The sequence below is a fragment of the Pseudorca crassidens genome, chromosome 16 (genome assembly GCF_039906515.1).
Source record: "Pseudorca crassidens isolate mPseCra1 chromosome 16, mPseCra1.hap1, whole genome shotgun sequence".
In the NCBI taxonomy this organism is placed as follows: domain Eukaryota; kingdom Metazoa; phylum Chordata; class Mammalia; order Artiodactyla; family Delphinidae; genus Pseudorca; species Pseudorca crassidens.
In genome coordinates, this window is record NC_090311.1 from 80,208,372 (window position 1) to 80,233,374 (window position 25,003).

A 25,003-nucleotide genomic window follows, 5' to 3' on the forward strand; every position below is an offset into this window, starting at 1 on the left:
TGCACTGAATAAAATGCAATGACACTCCGCGGGTATAATCCACCTTTTCTCCAATTTACATTCTTCAGCGTCTTAGCACCATGCCAAGAACTGTGATCACCGTGAACCTTCCAAACCCAGTCCTGTCCAGGAGGCATGTATCCTCCTAGGGGTCTCTAGTCCAGCCCTTTACTCAATTACCGACCCAGGGTGAGCCGTCTCCCACCATGGAGACACAGTCAGCCTGGAATGCAGACAAAAATGTGCTTACGGGGCAGGATAACCCAGAACGCAGGGACAGGCGGACACGTTTGGAATTAAACCCTGGAAAGGATCCGCCGAGGACGGTTCCCCATTACAGGAGCTATGGAGCGAGGCACTGGGGCTACAGAGTGGATGTCATTCCTTCTCATGGTTTTGCCACTCTCAGACAAGATGGGATTTTATACAATAAAGAAGGGCCCTGTTCTAAGTCAGGGGATACAATGTTTGAAGGCTAACAGCAGCGAGCAGGACAGAGCTGGTAACGGTGTGCCCAGGGCACACAGTGAAGGAGGTGAAGAGGCTTCCGTGGAGCCCCAAGGAGAGGACACTCTGCTCAGCTGGCTCACCAGCAGGATGCTGACTTTTACCAACATGTCAAGCATCATCGACTGGGCACGGGAGATTGGGACTTGGCTAGTGGGTCACTGAGCATGCGTCATCACACAGGGTCTAATTTTCTCTTCTAAAATTCCTAATAGCGTCCTGTGTACGGCATTTAAGTGTTGCCTTTATGGTTGCTACCAAAGAGTGCATACCTATTATCTACGTGGAGGAAAACTTTTCTTGATATATTGAAGCATACGACTGCAACCAACTAACATTTTTATTTATTCAACTTATAACTTAAAAAAACTCTCGGACTAATTTGACAGAATCTGTTCGTTTGGAGCGTCTGTGTTCCGGTTCTGTGCTTTAGTACGAGGTGATAGCAAATCATAATTCACGTCCAAAACAAAATATCTTAACTTTTTCTTTCTTTTTTTTCGTTCTTTACAAAATCATATTCTTTGTTACTTGTTCACCTCCAGAGAAATGCTTACAAACATTTTAGACATTTGAGACCGTACTACTGCGAGAGGGTAGAAACATTTATCGTAGCAGAATACTAAAGTAATTCACTCATAAGTGTGTTATTCCCCTTATTTTATTGCAGCAACTTTTGATTCTTCAGTATAAAGAGAAATCAAAAGGGAAAATCTCTACAGTCTTGGGTTAAGAAGTGTGCTGGGATCCGGTGACCTAAACCGTATGTACAGGATATAAACATATTTATACTTTATATGTACACAGTTAATGGTTATCTAGTCATTATAAATAGTAGGTTTAACTTAGAGTCTACAAAAATAATGATTTTAGATGGGCACATGCAAACCAGTACACATAAACTTATTTGTAAAACACATCTCTATGCTTTTCTTTTTTGCTTTTAAATATAAATATCGCCATTTAACCATCAGCTAAATGATTTAAATGCAAATCCCAAAGTCCCCAACGAAAAATATAAAATCTGCTTCTCTCCACAGAGGCACCCTGCTTCAAGTGTTGTTCACCTATTAGTAAAGTCGAGATAATTTTGTCACATATGAATGACGGGTACAGACCCCATTTTCTCGGATTTAAGACAGTCCTCCAGAGTAAGAGCTTCCTTTGCTCCATTATACGAAAAATCTTGCAGACAGTAGATATTTGTTCAAATGTCACCTTGGCTTTTACATACTCATCAAAATGAGCAAAGTGAAGCCTCCGCCCACTGCCCGGAGCCTGCGCTCTGGGACAGCGCGGCAAAGCCCTAAGCCTACTGGTTCGCGGCACCGTCGGCAAAGGCCGGTGACTGGGGGGGCACAAAAGGCTCATCCTGCTTCTGGTCCTCCTTCACGCTGGCCGCTTGGTCCGTGATGGAGGAGAAGGACATCTGGTCGTGCTCTATGATGTGCACTTGATCCTCCTCCTTGTCTTTCTTCACATAGAACATTTTTCTGAACTTCTTCAGCTCGTGGAGCTCACAGAAGGTTTCCAGAACCACCAACATGGCAATAAGACCCAGAAGCAGGTAACCTGTGTGAGAGAAATGACAGCGTCTCAGTGCGATCAAGCCACGCAAGACGCAACCCATCTGCTGATGAATAAATCCATTGCCACTTCTATAATTTCTAGGGATGTGTTGAATTCCACCGGTCAAAGAGGGACGACCCAGAGAAAAATGGAGAATGACTTAACCTCCTAGACCTAAATAGACGTTTCTCCAGAGAAGGCATACAGATGGCCAACAGGCACATGAAAAGATGCTCAATATCGCTAATTATTAGAGAAATGCAAGTCAACACTACAGTGTGGTATCACCTCACACCAGTCAGATGGCCATGATTGAAAAATCTACAGATAACAATGCTGGAGAGGGTGTGGAGAAAAGGGAGCCTCTTACACTGTCGGTGGGAATGTAAATTGATACAGCCACTACGGAAAACAGTATGGAGGTTCCTCAAAAAAACTAAAAATAGAGCTACCATACGATCCTGCTATCCCACTGCTGGGCATATATCCAGAGAAAACTCTAATTTGAAAAGATGCATGCACCCCAATGTTTATAGCAGAACTATTTACAATAGCCAAGACATGGAAGTAACCTAAGTGTCCATCGACAGGTGAATGGATAAAGATGTGGTACATATATACAATGGAATATTACTCAGCTATAAAAAAGAATGAAATAATGCCATTTGCAGCGACAAGGATAGACCCAGAGATTATCAAACTAAGTGAAGTAAGTCAGAAAGAGAAAGGCAAATACCATATGATGTCACTTATATGTGGAATCTAAAATATGACACAAATAAACTTATCAATGAAACAGAGACAGACTCAGACACAGAGGAAAGACTTCTGGTTGCCAAGGGGGAGGGATGGATTAGGAGTTTGGGGTTAGCAGATGCAAACTATTATATATAAGATGGATAAACAACAAGGTCCTACTGTACAGCACAGGGAACTATAGTCAACATCCTGTGTTAAACCATAATGGGAAAGAATATGAAAAAGAATGTATATCTGTATAGCTGACTCACTTTGCTACACAGCAGAAATTAACACAACATTGTAAATCAACTATACTTCAATAAAATAAATAAATTAAAAAAAAGAATGACTTAACCTTCTACAACCCTGGATGATTCAGAATCACATGGTGTGATTCTGGGAAAAAAAGAAGTTGGGGCTGATAAGGCATTGTTAAAGAGAGATAACACACTGTACTCGCCCAAGGGCAACCTCCCCTCCACTGTATAATCAGTGCTTCTCAAAAAGCCAGTGACATTTCGGAAGAGTTTCTGATGAAGTATCAGGAGTGCTTGGCACAAACCTTGCCACCCTTTTCAGCACTCAATGCTTTTAGCAGTAGACATTACAGTTTAAGCTAGATGAAAATTCCCTTAAGAATGGACGTGGAGGGACTTCCCTGGTGGTGCAGTGGATAAGATTCTGTACTCCCAATGCAGGGGGCCCAGGTTCGATTCCTGGTAGTGAACTAGATCCCACATGCATGCCACAACTAAGGAGCCCGCATGCCACAACTAAGGAGCCCGCCTGCTGCAACTAAGACCGAGTGTGACCAAATAAATAAATAAATATTAAAAAAAAAAAAAAAAAGGAACAGATGTGGATATTTACAAGGTCTTTGGGTGTGGTTATTTACACTTTCACCGGGGCCCCGCTAGCAGACTAAGCTTTCCATTATGTGACCAGTCATTTCTGGGGCACATGGACCATTCCTCAAATACTATGTTTCTGACTCCAAAATGAAAGATAACCTGTTGCTTCAGGTAAAGTGCTATTCCTTGGAATCCGTGATAGGAAAATGGTAATTTTAAGTCGATTCCAAGGCATTTAAAATCGGTTTTCAGAAAAAAAAATGGTTTTCATCAGGGAAAGGAACAAAAACACGAAAATGAAAACTCAAAGAGTAACAAAAATCCCAGTTTCATGACCCCAAATGGTAAAACGTTTGAGGACTATTTTCAGAAAATAAATGAACCAGGGAAGTCAGAATCGGTAGCATAACTGGAACAAGGAGGCTGATTACATCAAGAATGCAAAGTGACAGTTTTCTAGTATCTTTAGAATTTGGTTATTAGGGTTTGGTAATAAGATAGCATATTTTAGAAATAGCAATGACATTGTTAGTAGACTAATGGCTAATCTCCTCCTTTTCCTTTATGCACTATGTAGTCGAACTCTTGAGGGCTGACAAAAAGAGCCATGATGTTTCAGACAAAAGCTGCGGGACTTTAGCCTATCCACAAACTAATATACCTTTGGAACGTTCATTTGCTCCACCTGGCACACGCACTATTCAGAGAGCCTAAGAAAACTACAATTCACATGGAAACAAGCCTTAAAACGTTCTGTAAGGATTTAGTATTACATGAAACATTGAGGACATTAAACCGTTGGGCAAAATTTATGAGCAAACAATTAGCACAAGAGAAAAGTAGAGCTAGCCACCATAATTAATTAAAGAAACGAATTCAACATCTCTTAAGTCATGAAAAAATTAAATTCAGAGAAGGAGGTAAACATTTTACCCTAATGCAAGACAAGAAAGTCTTGCATTAGGTAATTCTGGTGGTACTGTAAACTCATAGGCCATTTGGAAAGCACTGGGTCAACATGATCTATGAGTCACCAAAGGGCATGTTCACTTTGGGTCAGCCAGCCCACTTCCTGGAAAGATAACAAAGTATAAAAACATGTAAACATACAAAAGTATTTACTGCAGTATTATTTATAATGCCCCCCAACTGGAAGCAATCTAAATATTTGATGGAGGGCTTCCCTGGTGGCACAGTGGTTAAGAATCTGCCTGCCAATGCAAGGGACACGGGTTCGAGCCCAGGCCCGGGAAGATCCCACATGCCGCAGAGCAACTAAGCCGGTGCACCACAACTACTGAGCCTGAGCTCTAGAGCCCGCAAGCCACAACTACTGAGCCCGCGTGTCACAACTACTGAAGCCTGTGTGCCTAGAGCCCGTGCTCCGCAACAAGAGAAGCCACCGCAATGAGAAGCCCGTGCACCGCAGCGAACAGTAGCCCCCGCTCACCGCAACTAGAGAAAGCCCACGCGCAGCAACGAAGACCCAACACAGCCAAAAATAAATAAATAAATTTATTTTTAAAAATAATAAATAAATAAACAAACAAATATTTGATCGAAGCAGGACTAGATGATGGTATAGGCACCCGATAAGATATTATGCGGATATTAAAGATAAATATGGTAGGTAGAGGAAACGTGCAATCCTTCCTGTAACCATTTGGTAAGTGTTTATGGAACCTGTGTGGTAGCCAGGCACTGCTGAAAGCACTGGGTGTTTATTAGTGAAGCCTTTGTCCTGAGTGAGCACGGTTTCATAGAAAAGCGAAAATACATATTCAACTAATCCTTCTGTCATGTTAAGACTACAGGATAGGGCCAGGCCAGAACATCTGGCTGCCTGAGTATGTACTGTGATTTCCTAGAAGACATGGCATGAGCTGAGTCTTGAAAAATTCCTGAGAAGGCAGAAATGAAAACTATACGTACAGGGGATGGTGGTGGTGAGATGAACTGGGAGACTGGGATTGACATATATACACTAATATGTATAAAATAGAGAACCAATAAGAACCTGCTGGATAAAAACATTCAATTCAATTAAATTCAAAAACAAAACTGTACATACAGTATGATGTAATTCTATACATTGTGAACAGACAGGAAACAGACACACAAAAATAAATAGTTTCTTGCCAATGGATTTCTAAGTTTTCCATGACATTATATTGAATTTTTCAAACATTGTTTAAGTTATAAGTCACTGGCCATCTGAATTTTATGCCTATTTTCCACATATAAAATTCTGAAAGCGGCAAACATGGTCTAACTTCTTCAAAAAAGAACCAGATGGACAAATGAGATGAGCAACTGGTTTACGATTTTCCTGGTAAATGAAAGAACATGATGGATTGTTAACAGGCTACATCCTAGTCCTGGTTTTCTTGAGCTTAAAATAGTTAATAAAGTAGAGCAATTTTTTTAAATCAAAAGTTGATTATCGGGCTTCCCTGGTGGCGCAGTGGTTGGGAGTCCGCCTGCCGATGCAGGGGACACGGGTTCGTGCCCCGGTCCGGGAGGATCCCACATGCCGTGGAGCGGCTGGGCCCGTGGGCCGTGGCCGCTGGGCCTGCGCGTCCGGAGCCTGTGCTCCACAACGGGAGAGGCCACAACTGTGAGAGGCCCGCGTACCGAGAAAAAAATTTTTAAAAAGTTGATTATCAAGTTATTCTGTGTGGTGCATTCTTGTGCTGTCATTTATAGTGTCTCTTACATTACTAGTAAGAAATTGATGGGTACTTTTAAGGTGCCTGGGAAACAATAATTCTCAGTAATAAGGCTTTTGCTTAAAGCATTTTGAAAGGAATCATGATGAAATGAAAGTTATGGGAAGGTGGCAAAATGGAAAACTTATCCATGGAAAGCAGTCAGGGCTCTGATGAGCGGCTCTCCACGAGTGGGTGAGTGGAGCTTGGAATTGCCAACAGAGCCCCGGCGGGGGCAGAGTCCATGAACCCCAATACTCACACGTGATCCCAATCTTGTAGAGCTCCCTGAATTTTTGATTATAGCCCTCTCCGGGAACATAATCCCCGAGGCCAATGGTGCTCAGGGAAATGAAGCAGAAGTAAAAGGATTCCAGGAAGTTCCAGTCATCCTCCAGGAGGGAGAACACCGCGGCCGGGATGAAGAAGAAGCAGGACACAGTGATCACACCGAGAAGGACAGCGTGGACGATGGCCACCGCCTGCTTGGAGAAGCCCCAGCGGACGTGGAAGTAGAGGACTGGCCTGCGGGTGACGTGGATGGTGACACGCTGGACCACTGCCGTCAGGAACAGGAGGGTGAAAGGGATGCCGATGACCGAGTAGATGATGCAGAAGGCCTTGCCCCCGTCGGACAGGGGCACAGTGTGGCCATAACCTGAAAGGGGAAGAGGTGGAAAACACCGTATAAATAACACACGCCTGCCGTCCAGCCGTCCTCCCCTCCCACCCAGGAGATGAGCCAGACGAAATTTACGTTGGTGCTTCAAAGGCTGTATCCCGTTACTGCAGTAAGATTCAGCAGCGGACGCCATACATTTGGGAAGTCCATCCCCCTGGGTCAGATCCACCCGGCTCTTCCCGACACATCCAAGCCTGGCGTTGAGGTCATTGTTAGGCTGAAATAGAAGCTCTGTGTGCGGCGGAGCTAACGCTTCGTCGTCTTAGCCATCAGGGAAAATGCATGATAGGATGCCTCTGTGCCAGGAGGGTGTACCCCTCCCCACTCCGCTCCCCCCAACCTTCCCCAGGAGCCTCATTAGGATCCAAAGCCAGTACAGGCTTGCTCCGAAACACTAGAACCAGGCAGATGACGGTACAGTGGGAAGATGGGGGAAGACTCAGTGAGGATACAGACATGAAGAAACAGGAAGATAAACGAAGATGAAAGCACACCGAGTCACAGGGCTGAGTGCTTCTTTTCAAATACTTTGTTCGATGATCTGGTTAAACGGCACATCCACAAACTGTTAACATTTTTTCCGCCTTGTCATTTCTGTAGGTTCCAAGATGCCATATAGTCCACAAAACAGACATAAAAAAGCCCCACCCGTTAGGGTCAGTGGTCAAAACCTATGTCTCTGATTTTCCACTAGGTTTCAGTCATTCCCAAATCAAGCTAGTCAAGAGACTTCATCTGACAAATGGCTGCAAGAGAGAAGCCAACGGACTGTTTTTAAAATCTCACAAGCCCTGGGGCTTCCCTGGTGGCGCAGTGGTTGAGAGTCCGCCTGTCGATGCAGGGGACACGGGTTCGTGCCCCGGTCTGGGAAGATCCCACATGTCGCGGAGCGGCTGGGCCCGTGAGCCATGGCCGCTGAGCCTGCGCGTCCGGAGCCTGTGCTCCGCAACGGGAGAGGCCACAACAGTGAGAGGCCCGCATACCGGAAAAAAATAAAAAATAAATCTCACAATCCCTTCATCCTGAAAGGATGCCCATGTCTGAACAAGTCTGTCCAGGAAAAAGCCAACTAAATGCATTTTTTCGGGTGAAATCAGCTTCTGAAAAAAAACCCTCACTCATGGGGTTATTATTGAAAAGTGGCTTCAAAACCTGATTTCTAAAATATATCCTGCTTAGAAATAACTCTGAAAAACCTTCAGCTTCAGATCTCCGGATTCTCTGCTTTATACCAGTTTCCAGGGGTACGGGGGGCGGCCCAGGTCTATGTGGCCACCAAGAAGCTGCCCCGGTTACTCCTGTGCCTGGCCTCAGCACGACAGTCAAGGTGGTTTATCCCAGAAGGTTATGAACGAATAGGGAGTCCCAGCAATCTACTGAAATTGTATCCACTTGAACATATCTCCACACCCGTGCATTTTCTGTAAAGAGATGCCAGAGCTCAGACGCTCAGAGGATTGAGAACCACTGTGCTGAGCATCGGGTCCTGAACCCATCTGGTCCTCGCACACCTGGCTGCTCCTGGAATGCTTCAGCTGATTCCGGGCGTGGTTAAAGAGGGAGATGAGTCAGTTAGGGTTTCCAGAGGGTAACATGAAGGATGGAGAAAGCTTGTCGAATTCTGTTTATGCAAAAAAAGGAAGCAGCAGAAATGTGAATGCCTCACTTTTGAGGAAAAACACATTACAGAGGAATCAGACTTTATAAGTAAAGCAGCCCATATCACAGAAGACAGGGGCCAATCAGAGCCATGCCAGGCATTAAGGAGGAAGGATATTTTAATGGTCAGAGATCTGGAAACAGAATCTGATCATGGAATCTTATTTAACACAACAAAGCTGACTGGAAAGTGATTCACAAATTTGGTAATGAGCCTCTGACCAAAAGTATCAGGAGACAACAGGGGAGCAAGCAGAGACTGTAAGGGATGGATTGACTTTGGCAGGAATTGTGTAGAGAAAACATAAGATTAGCTGAATTTGTTAGACTACGTAAAAGTCTTGAAGCCATGATTTTATTACTGTTTGGTAGCATTGCTATGAAGTATCTTCACTAAAAGTGTAACACACCTATTTCACATAGCCCACCTCTTCTGTAGCATCTGTTCCAATAAACTACACGATTTCAGTACTAGTAGAAAAAAAAATTAATTTCTAGTTTTAAAATACTTTAGGCTACAGTTTTTACTCTCCAATGATAATAGCTCTTTTTATTAGAATCTTAACTAAACTTCCATTTACTAAAATGTTATCTCCAAGCCATAGAGATAATCATTACAAGACTCTAGGATGGCTGTCTGCAGTAATGCTTTTTTTTTTTTTCGGTCAGTAATGTGTTCCCACTAAGAGATTAAAAATCACTAAAGTGTAGGTGCCTCTTGAAAGCCAGTTTCTCCTTCTGATGTTTGCATAAATAATTTTTGGTAGTGGAAAGTACACTGTAAAATTTATATCTCATCTGCAGTCTCTACACTTTCAGTGCTTTACTGAGTACACAGCAATTCTTTTGCAATGGACAGTTGAATGCACCAGACAGAAACCTTCAGTCCTAGTGAATTATAATGAAGCAGTGAATAATTTACTCAAGTTCAGTCAACTGACTCCCCAGATAAATCGCAAAGCAAAGCTCATATTTTTATCTCAGAACCACATTAACATCCTTTACAAACTAGGAAGGATTTAGCAGAATGTTAATACCTTACTTATTTGGTGTTCCTTAAATTTTTCTAAGGCTATGTATATAATTTTGGGGCCCAAAAGATTGAGAATGGCAAAGTCTACTGGAAAAACGAACTTCAAAAACTTAAGATCCAGGGACGTCCCTGGTGGCGCAGTGGTTAAGAATCCGCCTGCCAATGAAGGGGACACGGGTTCAATTCCTGGTCCAGTAAGATCCCACATGCCGCGGAGCAACAAAGCCCATGCGCCACAACTACTGAACCTGCGCTTTACAGCCCGTGAGCCACAACTACTGAGCCTGCATGCCACAACTACTGAAGTCCGCGTGCCACAACTACTGAGCCCGCGAGCCACACTACTGAGCCCACGTGCCTAGAGCCCATGCTCCGCAACAAGAGAAGCCACCGCAATGAGAAGCCCACACACCACAACAAAGAGTAGCTCCCGCTCGCTGCAACTAGAGAAAGTCCGCGCACAGCAACAAAGACCCAACGCAGCCAAACATAAATAAATAAATAATATAATATAATAATATAATATTATATATATATATTTAAAAAACAAAAACTTAGGATACAGAGACGAAACTAGGATGTACAAATGTTCTAATAGAGTAGCCTCCTATCCCACGATTGCTGGGTTTTCTGTTCTGATTCTGCACCTGTAGGGCAGGTAGGAGGACATGTATCATGCGGTGAGGGCGTAGGGGGCGCATCACACCGATGACAGTCTCCCAAGAAATCTGGCTTCGCCATCTGTCACTCTAACTAAACAGCCCTGACACGAGGCTAGCTAACATCCAATTTGGAGCCACGCCATGCTGGACATGGGCCTTCTAGTTTTTCTTGTATTTACATCCTCCTGAATGAGATCCAAGAGAACCTCTGTGGGCTCCTATTCCGTCCATTACAGCAAGTCACAAACGTGCAATTTCTTCACATGTACCTGATGCTTTTGAGAGAAGTGCCGCTCACCACTACCTCTTGTGGTGACCCTGCCCGTATAAAAAAATACTCTTGGGAATTCCCTGGTAGTCCAGTGGTTAGCAGTCCGAGCTCTCACTGCTGAGGGTCCGGGTTCAATCCCTGTTTGGGGAACTAAAATCCCACAAGACGTGTGGCACGGCCAAAAAAAAACACAAACCAACCTCTCATTTATTCCTATTATTTAATATAACATGGTACAATGTATGCACACTCCATCTGGAATCCTTGCCTACAAATAAATACACAACTGCAGAGGCACCAGTCAAATGTGATAGGATGCCCTGTGGCCCAGAGGATGAGTTATATTCCAAAGAGGCTCACATAAACATCAGCTGAAAGTTTCCATCAAAACTGTATGTTGTAAAAAAATGATTCATTCTTCAATATGGAAAGTACATTTTCATTGGAAAACTTCACAGAATACTGATGAAAACGTCTCCTTGACCACCCACCTCCTCTTCAACTCCAGGTCTCCAGAGGTGACTGTTATGAGACTATAGCCAATAGTTCCTGAAATTTTTCAAAGCATTTAGCTCCATATACATAGATTTCCAGAAAAACACAGTTTTAGTTTGTTTCTATCATGAATAGTATACCGCATGTATGGCTGTTCTGCTACTGTTTTCTTTCTGATGATTCTGCTTCAACATGTAGTTTTTCACCGTTTGCTACCTGCTTATTGACCGTTTGTTCTACATTATCCAATCAAAAAGATTTAATTTTCTAATTTAAATTTTTCAGCGAGCAACCTGGCCAACTTTGGGATTCCTATTACGAATGCTTTCTTTTCTAAGCATTAACAACTTTCAGGGTTCATTACCTGTCACTCTAAAACCACGTGCTTACAAATGAACTTATTTACAAAACAGAAATGAACTTATTTACGGATATCGAAAACAAACTTATGGTTACCAAAGAGGAAACGTGGTGGGGGGGGGAATAAATCAGGAGCTTAGGATTAACATACATACACTACTGTATATAAGACAGATAACCAACAAGGACCTACTGTAGAGCACAGGGAACTCTACTCAATATTCTGTGATAACCCATGTGAGAAAAGAATCTGAAAAAGAATGCATATATGTATAAACGAATCACTTTCGTTGTACACCTGAAACTAACACAACATTGTAAATCAACTAGACTCCAATAAAATTTTTAAATAAATAAAAAATAAAATATGTGTTTATTCATTTTACCGCTTACACTAGTCCTATGAATACTATCTAGTGCTAAGTGATCCCAACTGTTTCATTTCTATATGTTTTCTTTTCCCTCGCACTGTTTATTTTAATTTTTTAATCTCTTGAATGATGTTTTTTAGCTCTGGAGTTCAAATTACAATGATCTTTCCCTTTTTCCTATTTTTAGACAATCTTCAATCTATTTTTTTTTTTTTTTTTTTTTTTTTGCGGTGCACGGGCCTCTCACTGTCGTGGCCTCTCCCGTTGCGGAGCACAGGCTCCGGACGTGCAGGCTCAGCGGCCATGGCTCACGGGCCCAGCCGCTCCGCGGCATGTGGGATCTTCCCGGACCGGGACACGAACCCGCGTCCCCTGCATCGGCAGGCGGACTCTCAACCACTGCGCCACCAGGAAAGCCCCTCAATCTATTTTTAAGACATGTATCCCTATAATGTCTTCTCCCACCAGCCTCTCCCTATCCTCACAAGCCAAGATCACCTTATGAAGCCCTGCTTCATGAAATCGAAATTATCAGAGGCGTAAATGAAAGTTGCAGAAACTTGGGCTTCCCTGGTGGCGCAGTGGTAGAGACAGGTAGAGACCTGTTCCCTCTGAAAGAGAATCAGCTCTTAATCTCTCTGTACCTTCCCCAGCACCAGCTTGCTCAAGTGGCCACCTACTGAGCACTGTCACTTAATCCCCTTGTTAGGTTACCAGAGGCGCAAGAGGGTAGCACGTGACCCAATAGCCAATATGAGATCATCACCAGATTAGTTCCGGTTTTCAGTATAGCTTTCCCAGGATTCCACGCAGCCCCATGTATTGTGGTCCCCCAGAAGGGAACAGACGAGGCAGGGTAAACAGGCTTAGGGCTGCCTAGTTGGAGTCATTTCAGGGGGCTCTGGCATGCAGGGGCTGGCCCTAGTTGTCTGGTACCCGGCCCTGGGGTAGTCCCCTGGTACGAGGGCGGCGGGAGAGTATCTCAGAGAGACAGCCTGATAAAGGAGGTGCTGGGGTGAGGGCTCTGGACTGGCTGGTTTGGATAGGAAAAGCACACTCACAGGTGGGCCCTTTACCATCTCGGGATTGGCTAAGCCTGGGAGGGGCAGTTCCTGCAGGATCAACAAGGCCCCAAGATTCCAGAGCATCACAATAAAGAGACACGTCATACAGAAGGAGAGCGAAACCAGAGCCTACCTCTAGGGAGGCACGCCCGTCGGGCTGGCCCAGAAGCAGTGCCAAGCCTGAGCTTAGTCTAGCAACCAAACCAGGAAGAATCCAGCGTAGTGGATATGGGAATGGGGAGATGAGCTTGGAGCATTTAGAAAAAGTCAGGGAATAAGGTCAATACGTAATTACAATGACACTTCATGATACTTCAAATTCCTAGAACCTTCAAAGTATCCTCGCGACCTCCCTGGCGGTCCAGTGGTTACGACTCCGCACCTCCAATGCAGGGGACGTGGGTTCCACCCCTGGTCGGGGAACTAAGATCCCACGTGCCGCGTGGTACGGCCAAAAAAAAAAAAAAAAACCTCATATTTGGTCCTTGTTAAGTCTGGTCTCCCCTGCAGACCTGGGAAGAGTGTTCCAAAGAGAAAATGAATGTAAAGCATTTGGTACGTTATGACCCAGGCATTTGCTTTATAAATGTCATCTCCTTTAATCTTCACATCAGCTCTTTGAGATAAGCATGCCAAGTCCCTATTTTACGGAAAAAGAGACACTGAGATTAGACCGTTTACCGAAGTTCTAAGAGCAAGCTCGTGGCAGAGGCAGGATTTGAACCGTGTGTTTACCAATCTTTTAAATCAGGCCATAGGGGCTGTGATGAGGGGTAACAGGGAAACACAGAGGAGCGATGATGGCTGACGACGTGGGCGATGAAAGCTGGAGAAATCCCTGTGTGTTCTCAAATCACGGAATACTCGGAGACAGATCAGACCTAACGCAATGACCACAGGGCATGGCTAACCTGTGCTGGGAGCTCCCAGAAACTCACCCTGCCCTGAGGGTCCGGGGCCCTGGGTGAGAGCTAGGCTGTGATAAAAGAAATTTTCACATATTGAGATTTAGGGAGGTCGTTCTGGCTACTACAAGAGATAACTTGAATTTTATGCTAACTAAAAATAGCCTGTTTGGGCTTCTCTGGTGGCACAGTGGTTAAGAATCCGCCTGCCAATGCAGGGGACACAGGTTGGAGCCCTCATCCAAAAATATCCCACATGATGCGGAGCAACTAAGCTCGTGCGCCACAACTACTGAGCCTGTGCTCTAGAGCCCACGAGCCACAGCTACTGAGCCCGTGTGCCACAACTACTGAAGCCCGCGAGCCTAGAGCTCGTGCTCTGCAACAAGAGAAGCCACCGCAATGAGAAGCCCACGCGCTGCAACGAAGAGTAGCCCCCGCTTGCTGCAACTGGAGAAAGCCCGCGCACAGTAACGAAGACTCAACACAGCCAAAAATAAAATAAATAAAATAAAATAAATAAATAAACTTAAAAAAAACCCAACCTGTTTGTGGCCTGTCAAATCTACATTGTACATCTGCTTTAATTTTTAAAGAAAAGGGCACACTGACCAGAAGTAAAGAATGTCCACGTGAAACACAAAGATTAAATGCCTCCCTTCCTGGGATACCAAGGCTGGGATTCCTTTGATGACAAGCCTGCCTTCGCAGGTGCTAAGGCTGTGCTGACTCGCTGTGCATGTGCTGGTCTGTTTCTTTTAAACCTTGAAGGAATGGATCCCTGACTTGTTTGACGTTCTTTGTTCTGACAAGATATAAAACTGTGTCGAAAACCATGCTTCTCTGGAGCAGTTTCTCAGAGTCATATGCGAAGCTGGCTCCCGGGCTATAGTCCTCAGATGGCTCAGGTAACACTCTTTTCTATTCTTATTATTGATTGTTTATTGATTTTTTTTCATCGACAGCTATCTAGGCAGCACACTGGCCTGTCCTGATTTTCCCCTGGACCTGAGACTTCTGCTTGGTCCAGTCTAATTCACTGTTTTTCTGGGGTTTTTTTTTTTTGTTTTGTTTTTAAAATATTTATTTATTTGGTTGTGCCAGGTCTTAGATGTGGCACGCGGGCTCCTTAGGTGAGGCACACGGGCTCCTTAGGTGTGGCACGCGGGCCCCTTAGGTGCGGCTCGCGGGCTCCTTAGGTGCGGCACGCGGGCTCCTTAGGTGTGGCACGCGGGCTCCTTAGGTGTGGCACACATGTGGGATCTAGTTCCCTGACCAGGGATAGAACCCGGGCCCCTGCATTGGGAGCGCACAGTCTTATTATCCACTGTGCCACCAGGGAAGTCCCTGTTTCTAGTTCACTGCTGCCTTTGCTTTGGGGTTACTCTCAGTATTTCTTTCCACCTCTGTTCCCCTTTGAGCTACTGCAGAAGAAATGTTTAGGTCACCCCTGGTCTACCTGGTCCCAATTCCACGAGAACACGGATGAGAGGGTTCATACCCCCTCCTGATGAGTGCCCTCCACACCAACCTCTTGCAGACGTTACAGCCTGTTACAGAGGATGCTCTACACCCACGGGCCCGGCATTCTCACCCCGGCTGCTGCTGCCGTGCGTGTGGCAGCACCCCGTCCCCGCTCCTTGTGTAGGGGTCAGCATACCTGTGCAGGCCCCCGCTCCCCCCGTGTGTCTGTCACACACAGACCTACCTTCCACCCCGGGACCTCTGACGAAAGAGTTGGAATCCTGATCTAGAGCCTGACTGTTGTGCAAAACAGCGCAGCTGAGGAATCACACGTCATATTCTAGTCTGTCTTTTTGTGATTTCTTTTTCGTTTCCTCTCTCACCCATTCCTGACCACGTCTTAGAAATTTCTGACAACAGGAAAACAATGAGAAGAAAAACTGAAGGAAGCAACAGAACAAGGGTCTAGTCCTTCCGAAAGCGCCAGTATTTTAAACAAGCCTTTCTCGTTGTATTTCCTCCACCTGCCACTTCCCTCAGGTGTGCCTTTGGGTTTGACATAATTATCCTGCAGCCACTACTTCCCTGAGGTCTAAAGTTCTTAGACTGTAAAGGCTTCCCAGTCGTGCACTTTTAGAACAGGGTTTGAAAATTCATGCTGGTAGGCATTTTCCCCCGGGGCATGGATGCTGTGCAGACAATTCCAACTTATTTTCCCCTAGGAACAGCAGGCACCTTGCCCTGTGGAAGACAGGGTAAAGGTAAAGGAAAAAGTGCTGGAGGACAAGAAGAAGACACACCATTTACTTGACCTTGAATTTCCAAGCCCTGCCATGCAGATAAGCAGCATAGCTCCTGTCTGGCCCCAAGCCTAAATCCAGGCTAGTAGTGGTCCTAAACTCTTGTCTGGTGTAAAGGGGTGGAGAAGCCCTGGATGCCTGCTGGACCAAACCACCCCTCGCTTTACAGAGACTCAAAGCAGTGACGTCCCAAGGTTTTCTGGCAGGAAAACACAGGTGTCTACTTCACCTTGGTGGAAAAGTCTCTACCTTTGAAAGGCAGAGGTTCCTGGAATAAACTTTCTCTTTCTCTTCCATTGGACCTTAAAGACACTGATGCTCTTGAACATTGAGAAAACAGGGAGGAAAGTGCAAACAAAAAAGTCCTTTGCAGGCTTCCCTGGTGGCGCAGTGGTTGAGAGTCCGCCTGCCGATGCAGGGGACACGGGTTCGTGCCCCGGTCCGGGAGGATCCCACATGCCGCGGAGCGGCTGGGCCCGTGAGCCATGGCCGCTGAGCCTGCGCGTCCGGAGCCTGTGCTTCGCAGCGGGAGAGGCCACAACAGTGAGAGGCCCGCGTACCGCATAAAAATAAATCAATTAAAAAAAAAAAAAAAGTCCTTTGCAATACCACACGTGTAAACCAAAGGTGGTGCTTAGGGAAACGGGCCGAGGAATCTGACATCCTAAATTTGAATCCCGGCTTTGCTTCTGACTAGCTGCGTGACCCTGGAAAACTTTATGCCTTCATTTCCTCATCTGTCAAATATGAACAATACCTCCTACCTCTTGGAGGCGTGATTAGGATGACACCAAAGCATCCATGCACAGATGCTGGTACCCAGGAAGTTCAGAGCAAGTAAACTCTTCTGTGGATGCTGAAAACACTACCTGAATTCTCTCGACAATATGTACGCTCTTCCAGACTGGCCACTAGGCGTGCTAGTGAGAAGACGTCCGTATTCTCTCCTGTCATCTGCTCACATTTTCATTTTCCCTCCATCCTTCAACACCCCTCTACCACACTGATGGGTAAAGCAGTCCCTGGTGACAGCGAAACACCTAACAACAGCACTCAGGGACAATCTGACACACAGGACTTTGTGGCCTCTCTGTAGCTGGGGACAACACTAACGACCCCCATTCCAACAGAAAAATCCAAAGGTTCCCTCTCAACTTCTCACTCCCTTCACTGTCAACGGCCCAGTAAGGCCCCATTCACCACAACCACGTTCCTATGGGTAGACCCCAGGAAATTCCAATGATTAAAGGTAGGTGAGACCCCTCCCACAAAGGTTCTCTACTAGGTGGTATGTTCTACAAAGAAGAGAGGCACTACATAGCCACACAACCTATGGTTAGCCACACAACCTATGGTTAGCACAACATATGGTTAACCTATGGTTAAAGTTCTCTCTCCTTTAGGTACTGCAACAAGCAGTTACTTGAAAGGCTGGGCGGAGGCGGATACCACACTCTCTAGAAGCCAGATTTCTACCACCTTCTGGTCCAATCAGGTGACAGAATCCTCAGGATGCTTGGTGAAGTGGCAGAGTATTGAAGACGGCCGAGTCCTCGAGCCGGAATGCCATGGTGAAGGATATCCATTTGCTGGGTTCTAAAGGTTTTATACCCCCTCGTGCAAGAGGAGATGAAAAACACCTCTAGTCAACCTACGTAACTTGAATGAAAAGCCATCCACGTTACCCATGAAAATACTTGTAGTAATCCTTATGCTAATTCATGGACTCTAGTCTATACTTAGGCCTTGCTGAGAGCTCGGGAGAGCGGATTCCTAGTTACGGTCTCTCAAATGCTAACTAACTTCCCCTGGAGTACATGTTCCTAATCAGGGAACTTCACATGCTAACTCCCTGCCTCTGGACTACAGACGAATTGATAGGAACGCCATCACACCATCGATATGGGAACACACAACACCTCTGTACTCCTCTTAGGGCCTGACGTGACTTGACTTTTCCTTCTAGCAAATCTCACTTCTCTCGGCTCTGGGTCAAGGCCCAGTCGGCACAGGACCTCCTTCAGGAACACCCGTGAGTGGGTCTTCCACAGGGTGAGGCTCGCCTTGCTGCCTTGGTCCCAGGGCAAAGCCACATGCATCCGTCAAGGACACGTGCCTTGGTTACCGGAAGCCACTGAGGTCAGGGCCACATCACCGCAGCATCGCTTAGCCGAAACTTACTAACCCAATATGCCAGGGAAAACTCAAAAGCGGGTGGGGGAGGTGTGTGGGATGGAGGAGATAAGAATGGGAAGATTCAGCGTGTTGACAGCTGGCTTGTGGGTACACGGAGGATCCGTTATGCAACTCTCTCTAATTCTGTCTATATTTGAAAATAACCTAGAAGGACAGACTTAAAAGTTAAGGCTTTGATGTGTGGATGTAAGAACAGTTTTCCATCTACGTAACAGCGAGGAGGACATTCTAGATTTTTCTTTACTCCTTGAAATCCTGCTTTGGTACAGGGCAGTGCTGGAAGTTAGCACATGAACAGAAGATCAATTAGGACACAGAGGTGTGGCACTCAGAGACATGAAGATACAAATGTGCTTTTTAAACTGTTACAGGGACTTCCCTGGTGGCCCAGTGGCTAAGACTCTGCGCTCCCAATGCAGGGGGCCCGGGTTCGATCCCTGATCAGGGGACTAGATCCCACATGCATGCCACAACTAAGAGTCCACATGCTGCAACTAAGAGTCCGCATGCTGCAACTAAAGATCCTGCGTGCCACAACTAAGACCCAGTGCAGCCAAATAAACGAATGAATGAATGAGTAACGGTGCTGGAATTATATATTTAAAAAAATAAATTGTTACAAGTCTGTAACAATTCCATAATCTCCTTGAACAGATGGCTTAACACCTCCCGTTGTGCTTTGAGAGCACAAACTCCCAGGCTGTAGGCAGCTCAGACGTGTGTGGGCCGGATGGATGGGGGGATGTCAATTCTGCAGCTTCCTCAGGAGAACTGCCATGGGGCCCATGCACACCTGCTGTCTGCTCCTAGATGGGGGACACAGTTCTCAGGTCCATCTGCCAGCCTTGGGGCGGTGGCGGGGGGGGAGTTGCAGCGGTGCGGTCCAGGGAGCACCTCCTGTCCTGGCAACCCATCACTGATGAGCAGCGTTCCAGAAAATGCTATTTCTCTAAGGCTGAAGGAAGTGCAATCCACTCCAACACGGCTCCCCACAAATGCTGGGCCTGACTTCATTCTCCTGTGAAACTCCCGGGGCAGGGGGACAGGATTCTTGGGGCGGGGCGGGGGGCAAGCACGAGAGCAGAACAGAGGATTTGCAGCCGGAACCCAAAGGCAAGGCAGCCCTCCCGGCTCGGCATCGGGGGAGGGGGAGCCCTGAGGACAGAGCAGGGCAGAGGCAGGGGGGTGAGGGCGGTCCGGGTGGCGGGACTGTCGGGGGCGTGTAAAGGGCCAAGCTCTCCCAGCCACCCCGGTGGCTCAGGTGCCCTCCTCCCAAGAGACCCCCAGATGTGGACCTGGCTCTCCCCGGCGGGAAGCTGTGTCTGCCTTAAGGTGATTTCAGCCCTAAGTTCCAACTGATGTCTGCTGAGCCCTGAATGTGTTCCAGGCAGCGGGGTTTGACAACCTCATTTACATTCAGGTACGAAGTCATTCAACTAGAACCACCTTGCTCAAGAGAAACCACATAAAACTCACTGATCCCCCAGCCTGGGGAGAGGATCCCTCTGTAGCAGAGGCAGACTGAAAAGAAAAAGATTTACGTGAATGGAAACAGAGGCGCAGATGACACACCCACTTATAAAGCTGACACCTTAATAAGGGGATTCGGGTACCACATTCCCAAAGATGAAACACTGGGCTCAAAAGAGTCACTTTGAATAGAATTTTCTAGCTCACAGATATGCTGAATTTTAAGCGGGGAAAGGAGAAGGAACAGGTCCATCAGAGGCCTCCCTCACTGGTCCAGGTTTGCTGGGAAGATCTGTGGACCCAAACGCACTTCCTTCTACTGGTTCAATATGACCTCCATCTAAACCACTGTGTTGAAACAGGTCTGTCTCCTCCAGGTCACCAATGGCTTCCATCTCGTGAAATCCCCCCAATAGTTCTATTCTCACGCTTCTCAACTTCTAAGCGCCATTTGACCAAGCTGACGGCCCCCTTGAAACAGTTTCTTCCCTTGGCTTCTCCCTCTCATTCGCTGTCTCCCGGCTCACAGGCCCTTCTCAGGGTCCTTCACTGGTCCTTCCTCCGTGGTGAGCGTACCAGACTCGAGCCCTCCAGGACTCCCCCCTCATACCCTGTCTACACTCACTGCCAACCCCAGACGACAGCCACCTGGAAGCAGAGGGGGATCAGAGTCGAGCCTGCTTGTGACCCAACAGCAGCGTCACATCTTTGAGGCCGCTCTGCCTTGGATGATCGCATCCAGACTCGAGGCTTTAAGTACCATTTTACGCCTGTGGTTCTTCAACCTGGCTACGCATCAGCTTCACCTGGGGGCTCTTAAACACCTTAGAGATGTCACTTCAACTGGTCCGGGATGAAGGGCAGATGCTGGTACATATATATATATATATTTTAGAAGATGTTGGGGATAGGAGTTTATTAATTAATTTATTTATTTTAGTTGTGTTGGGTCTTTGTTTCTGTGCGAGGGCTTTCTCTAGTTGCGGCAAGCAGGGGGCCACTCTTCATCGCGGTGCGCGGGCCTCTCACTATCGCGGCCTCTCTTGTTGCAGAGCACAGGCTCCAGGTGCGCAGGCTCAGTAGTTGTTGCTCATGGGCCTAGTTGCTCCGCGGCATGTGGGATCTTCCCGGACCAGGGCTCGAACCCGTGTCCCCTGCATCGGCAGGCGGACTCTCAACCACTGCGCCACCAGGGAAGCCCTGGTATATATTTTTAAGCTCCCCAAGAGACTCCAACATACAGCTAGGATTGAGGACCACTGATCTATATACTACAGTGATGGCTCCCAAATTTACTTGTCTTGTTTTCTGAGCTTTCAATTTATGCCTAACATCCTATTCAAAATCCTGTCTTGGATGTGATACAGTCATCTCAAAATTAATGTGTCCACAAAAGATGTCTCGATTATGACATACTTAGTGGATGGACCACCTCTGCCCTCATCATCACCCCTCACCCGGAAAGCCTCAGCCCAAATCTGCCCCTTCCCTAGCCTTGTCCTCCTCGTTTCAGGAAACAGTACTGGCATCTGGTTCATTCTTCAGGCCAAACACCAAGGCGATTTTTAAAAAATTCTTCTTTCCCTTCTCCGCAACCTCTGATCGATCAGCAAATCCTATTGGTTTCACTTCCCAAATATGTTCTAAAGCAGATCGCTTTTCATCATTCTCCCTGCTGCTGGATCCATGGCCCATGGTTTTTCTCCTGCATCACTTTATCAGTCTCCCACTTCCCCTCACGATTCCACTCCCCCAGGCGCTGATGTGTGCCAAAGCTATAAGACACGTGCGTTAGCGCCCTGTAGCTGCCTTGAGAAGCCGACGTGGCGGCTTAAAACGGCAGAAGTGTATCTTCTCCCGGTTCTGGGGGCCAGGGGTCTGAAATCAAGATGTTGGCGGGGCCGCACTGCCTGCAAAGGCTCTGGGGGAGGATCCTCCGTGCTCTCCCAGCTTCTGGTGGCTCCAGGCCTCCAGGAAGGTGGTTTTCCTGGCTTGTGGCCGCATCACTCCATGTCTAACTCCACCTCCACCTGGCCTTCCCTCTGCATCGTCTCCTTTTCTGTCTCGTATCACGACATCTGTTACAGCATTCAGGGCCCATACGGACGACCTCACCTCGAGATCTTTAACTCAGCTACATCTGCAAGGACCCTCTTTACAAATAACATCACAGGATCCAGGGTTAGGACCTGAACATAAACTGGGGGCGTGCGGGGGGCACCATTCCACCCACTTCAATACTTTAAGGTTAGCTTTTGTTTTTTTTTTTTTTTTGTGGTACGTGGGCCTCTCACTGTTGTGGCCTCTCCCGTTGTGGAACACATGCTCCAGACACGCAGGCTCAGCGGCCATGGCTCATGGGCCCAGCCACTCTGCGGCATGTGGGATCTTCCCGGACCGGGGCACGAACCCGTGTCCCCTGCATCGGTAGGCGGACTCTCAACCGCTGCGCCACCAGGGAAGCCCTGCTTTTTTTAAAAAAACAAAACTACTTCTCAGACAGCTCTGCTAAACCCAACAGCGGTACAGAAGGCTGACAGATTACAGGGAGCACTTCCTTTTTTTTTTCTTTTTTAAATTAATTAATAAATTAATTTATGTTTTTGGCTGCGTTGGGTCTCCATTGCTGCGTGTGGGCTTTCTCTAGTGAGGTGAGTGGAGGCTACTCTTCGTTGCGGTGCGCGGGCTTCTCATTGTGGTAGCTTCTCTTGTTGCGGAGCACGGCCTGTAGGCGCACGGGCTTCAGTAGTTGTGGCACACAGGCTCAGTAGTTGTGGCTCACGGGCTCTAGAGTGCAGGCTCAGTAGTTGTGGTGCACGGGCTTAGTTGCTCTGTGGCATGTGGGATCTTCCTGGACCAGGGCTCGAACCCGTGTCCCCTGCATTGGCAGGCGAATTCTCTTTTTCTTAATATGAATTTTATTTTTTTTGAATTTTATTTTTTACCCAGCAGGTTCTTATTAGTTATCTATTTTATACATATTGGTGTATATATGTCAACCCCAATCTCCCAATTTATCTCACCCCGCCACTTTCCCCCCTTGGTGGCCATACATTTGTTCTCTATGGCAGGCAGATTCTTAACCACTGCGCCACCAGGGGAGTCCCTAACGTCATGTTTGAATAATGAAAATCATATCACATCACCCCTTGGATTAGAATCCTCTAATGACTTTTCACTGCAAGTACCGGAAATAGAACACAATCTTTAATTCCTTGCTATAGCTTATTGGACTCTGAAGATCTGGCCCCTGGCTACTTCTCTGCCCAAACTTCCTACTACTACCCCCCTCATATACTACTCTCTGGAAAACACCGGCCTCTTGTCTCTTCTTCCAAAAGTTTGAGCTCCGTCACAGGAGTGGCTCCTTTTCTTCATTCAGGTCTCAGAACAATATCACTGCCTGAGAGAGGGCTCCAGGGCACCCTCTCAAAAGTGGTCCCATCCCCTCCATCACTCTGAAGCCACTACCCCATCTCAGTTTCCTGTCTCGCACCAAACACCGCCTTACTTAGTTACATACTAAGATGTCTTGTTGACTGTTCCATGCCCAAGTGCCCAGAAGAGCCGCCTGGTCAGTAGGGTGCACTGAATAACTGTTTGTGGACTATATGGATTAGTAGGGTATCTGTTTAAGAAGCACCGTGAATGCCCCTGAGATGGGTGGCAGTTTTATTGTCAAGACACGTGAACTTCGAAAACTCCTTTGGGATTGTGGCAGCACAGCTGATTCTGTCTTATTTACACTTTCCCTCCAGAGTCCAAATGGTCTACACTGAGCGTGGCACGGGGGAGAGGTGAACTCAGATGACGCCGGGTCCGGAGATGGTGTGAGCTGTGGTGTATACGGATTCAGCCACATCACGCCATGCCATAAGGGGGGTGACGTGGGGACAAGCAGAAGCGGCCAAAGGCCCCATGGACAGCCCACACCCAGCTGAGAAGTTCAGGTCTTCACACCTCCTCCTCTGACCTCTGTAAACAGGGAATGACAGGGTATCACAGTCCGAGGACTCGATAAGGAAAGAGAACCACAGCAAGGGCGGAAGTGCAGTAGCTGAAGGGGACTCACTCTGGGGCAAGTGTCTACTAATAGCTCATCAGAGAAAATCTTATCCTCTAGAAGGAAATGTCAAACTATAAAGTCCTAAGTTGCCATGAATTCCATCACCATGCAGTGAGTTAGAGTGGGCCACCCTCTTACCCTGGACTCCACCCAGACATTTTATTTCAACTGGTACCTACAATGCTCCCCCAAGAATCCCCTAATTTATATATACCCCAACCGCCCAGTTCTCCCATCAAACCCCGTCCTCCGTTCCCAACCACCTAGAGGCGAATGTACCATAACCAGCTCTAACCCAGCAAATCTACGAAGGAAACCGAAAGCTCACCCCTCAAACCAGATGGGACACTGGCTCCCCTGTCCACCCGCCGGCTGCCTGGGAAGGATCCCCAACTCGCCCTGCCTCACCACCACCGTGCAAGGGCGCACCGCGAGCCCCTGACTGCGGTAGAATCGCCCCTGCCGCCTCCTTTTTCTCCGTCATCGCTGCGCTGTTACGGTTGAGGATGTTATCATCCCTCCTCTGTACCCAGAGGAGCTACCCGCTCTTCTCCCACTCTGCCCATCCCCCGCGCCACCATTTCTCACTGCAAAAGGTTAAGATTCAGACCCCCAGGTGAACGCTTAGTGCCCGTCGGGTCGGCCTCACGGCCTGCTCAGGGCTGATCAGAGAGAACCGGGAGATGCTGCCGGAAGAACACACCCTGCCCTTCACGCTTACACGATTTCACACGCACTGCTCCCTTTCGTCTTTCTGGCCTGTCCCCGAGCCCCCGCAGCATCGCCGTGACAGCTCCCAAGGCACGTAGCCCCCTTCCCCCTCGCCTGTCGCTACCAGAGGCGGGCACAGCCACCCGGTTCCTGCCCTCGTCAACCCGCAAGCCAGGAGTGACCACACGTGCATAGCGCGGGATAATCAGCTGTCCCTGGAAATGGCCTGGAGGGGAGCTGGTCTGGGGAACCTTTGTTTCTTCCCACTTTATCACCAACAGCATGCGGGGAGCAGAGGGGCCATCCTGTGATGCTGAGGGCCTGGCCCGAGGGGAGGGGGCGGCAGGCAAGACGCTGCACCAAACACAGCTGCCAGCTAGACCAACGCCTGCAATCGCTCCCCAGCGGACGATATAAC

The 25,003-nt window shown here is 47.2% G+C and overlaps 1 protein-coding gene across 1 annotated transcript in view; it reads right to left on the reverse strand.

Moving 5' to 3' along the window:
- Positions 1-1,091: 1,091 nt before the first annotated feature.
- The window catches only part of KCNK1 (potassium two pore domain channel subfamily K member 1), a 50,999-nt gene continuing 27,087 nt past the window's right edge, over positions 1,092-25,003 (reverse strand). The window contains exons 2-3 of the mRNA XM_067711085.1: positions 6,639-7,034; positions 1,092-2,079 (exon numbers count right to left, since the gene is read on the reverse strand). Of these exons, the coding sequence (XP_067567186.1) occupies positions 1,820-2,079; positions 6,639-7,034 (656 nt within the window). The 3' untranslated portion in view covers positions 1,092-1,819. The remainder of the gene's footprint in view (positions 2,080-6,638; positions 7,035-25,003) is intronic.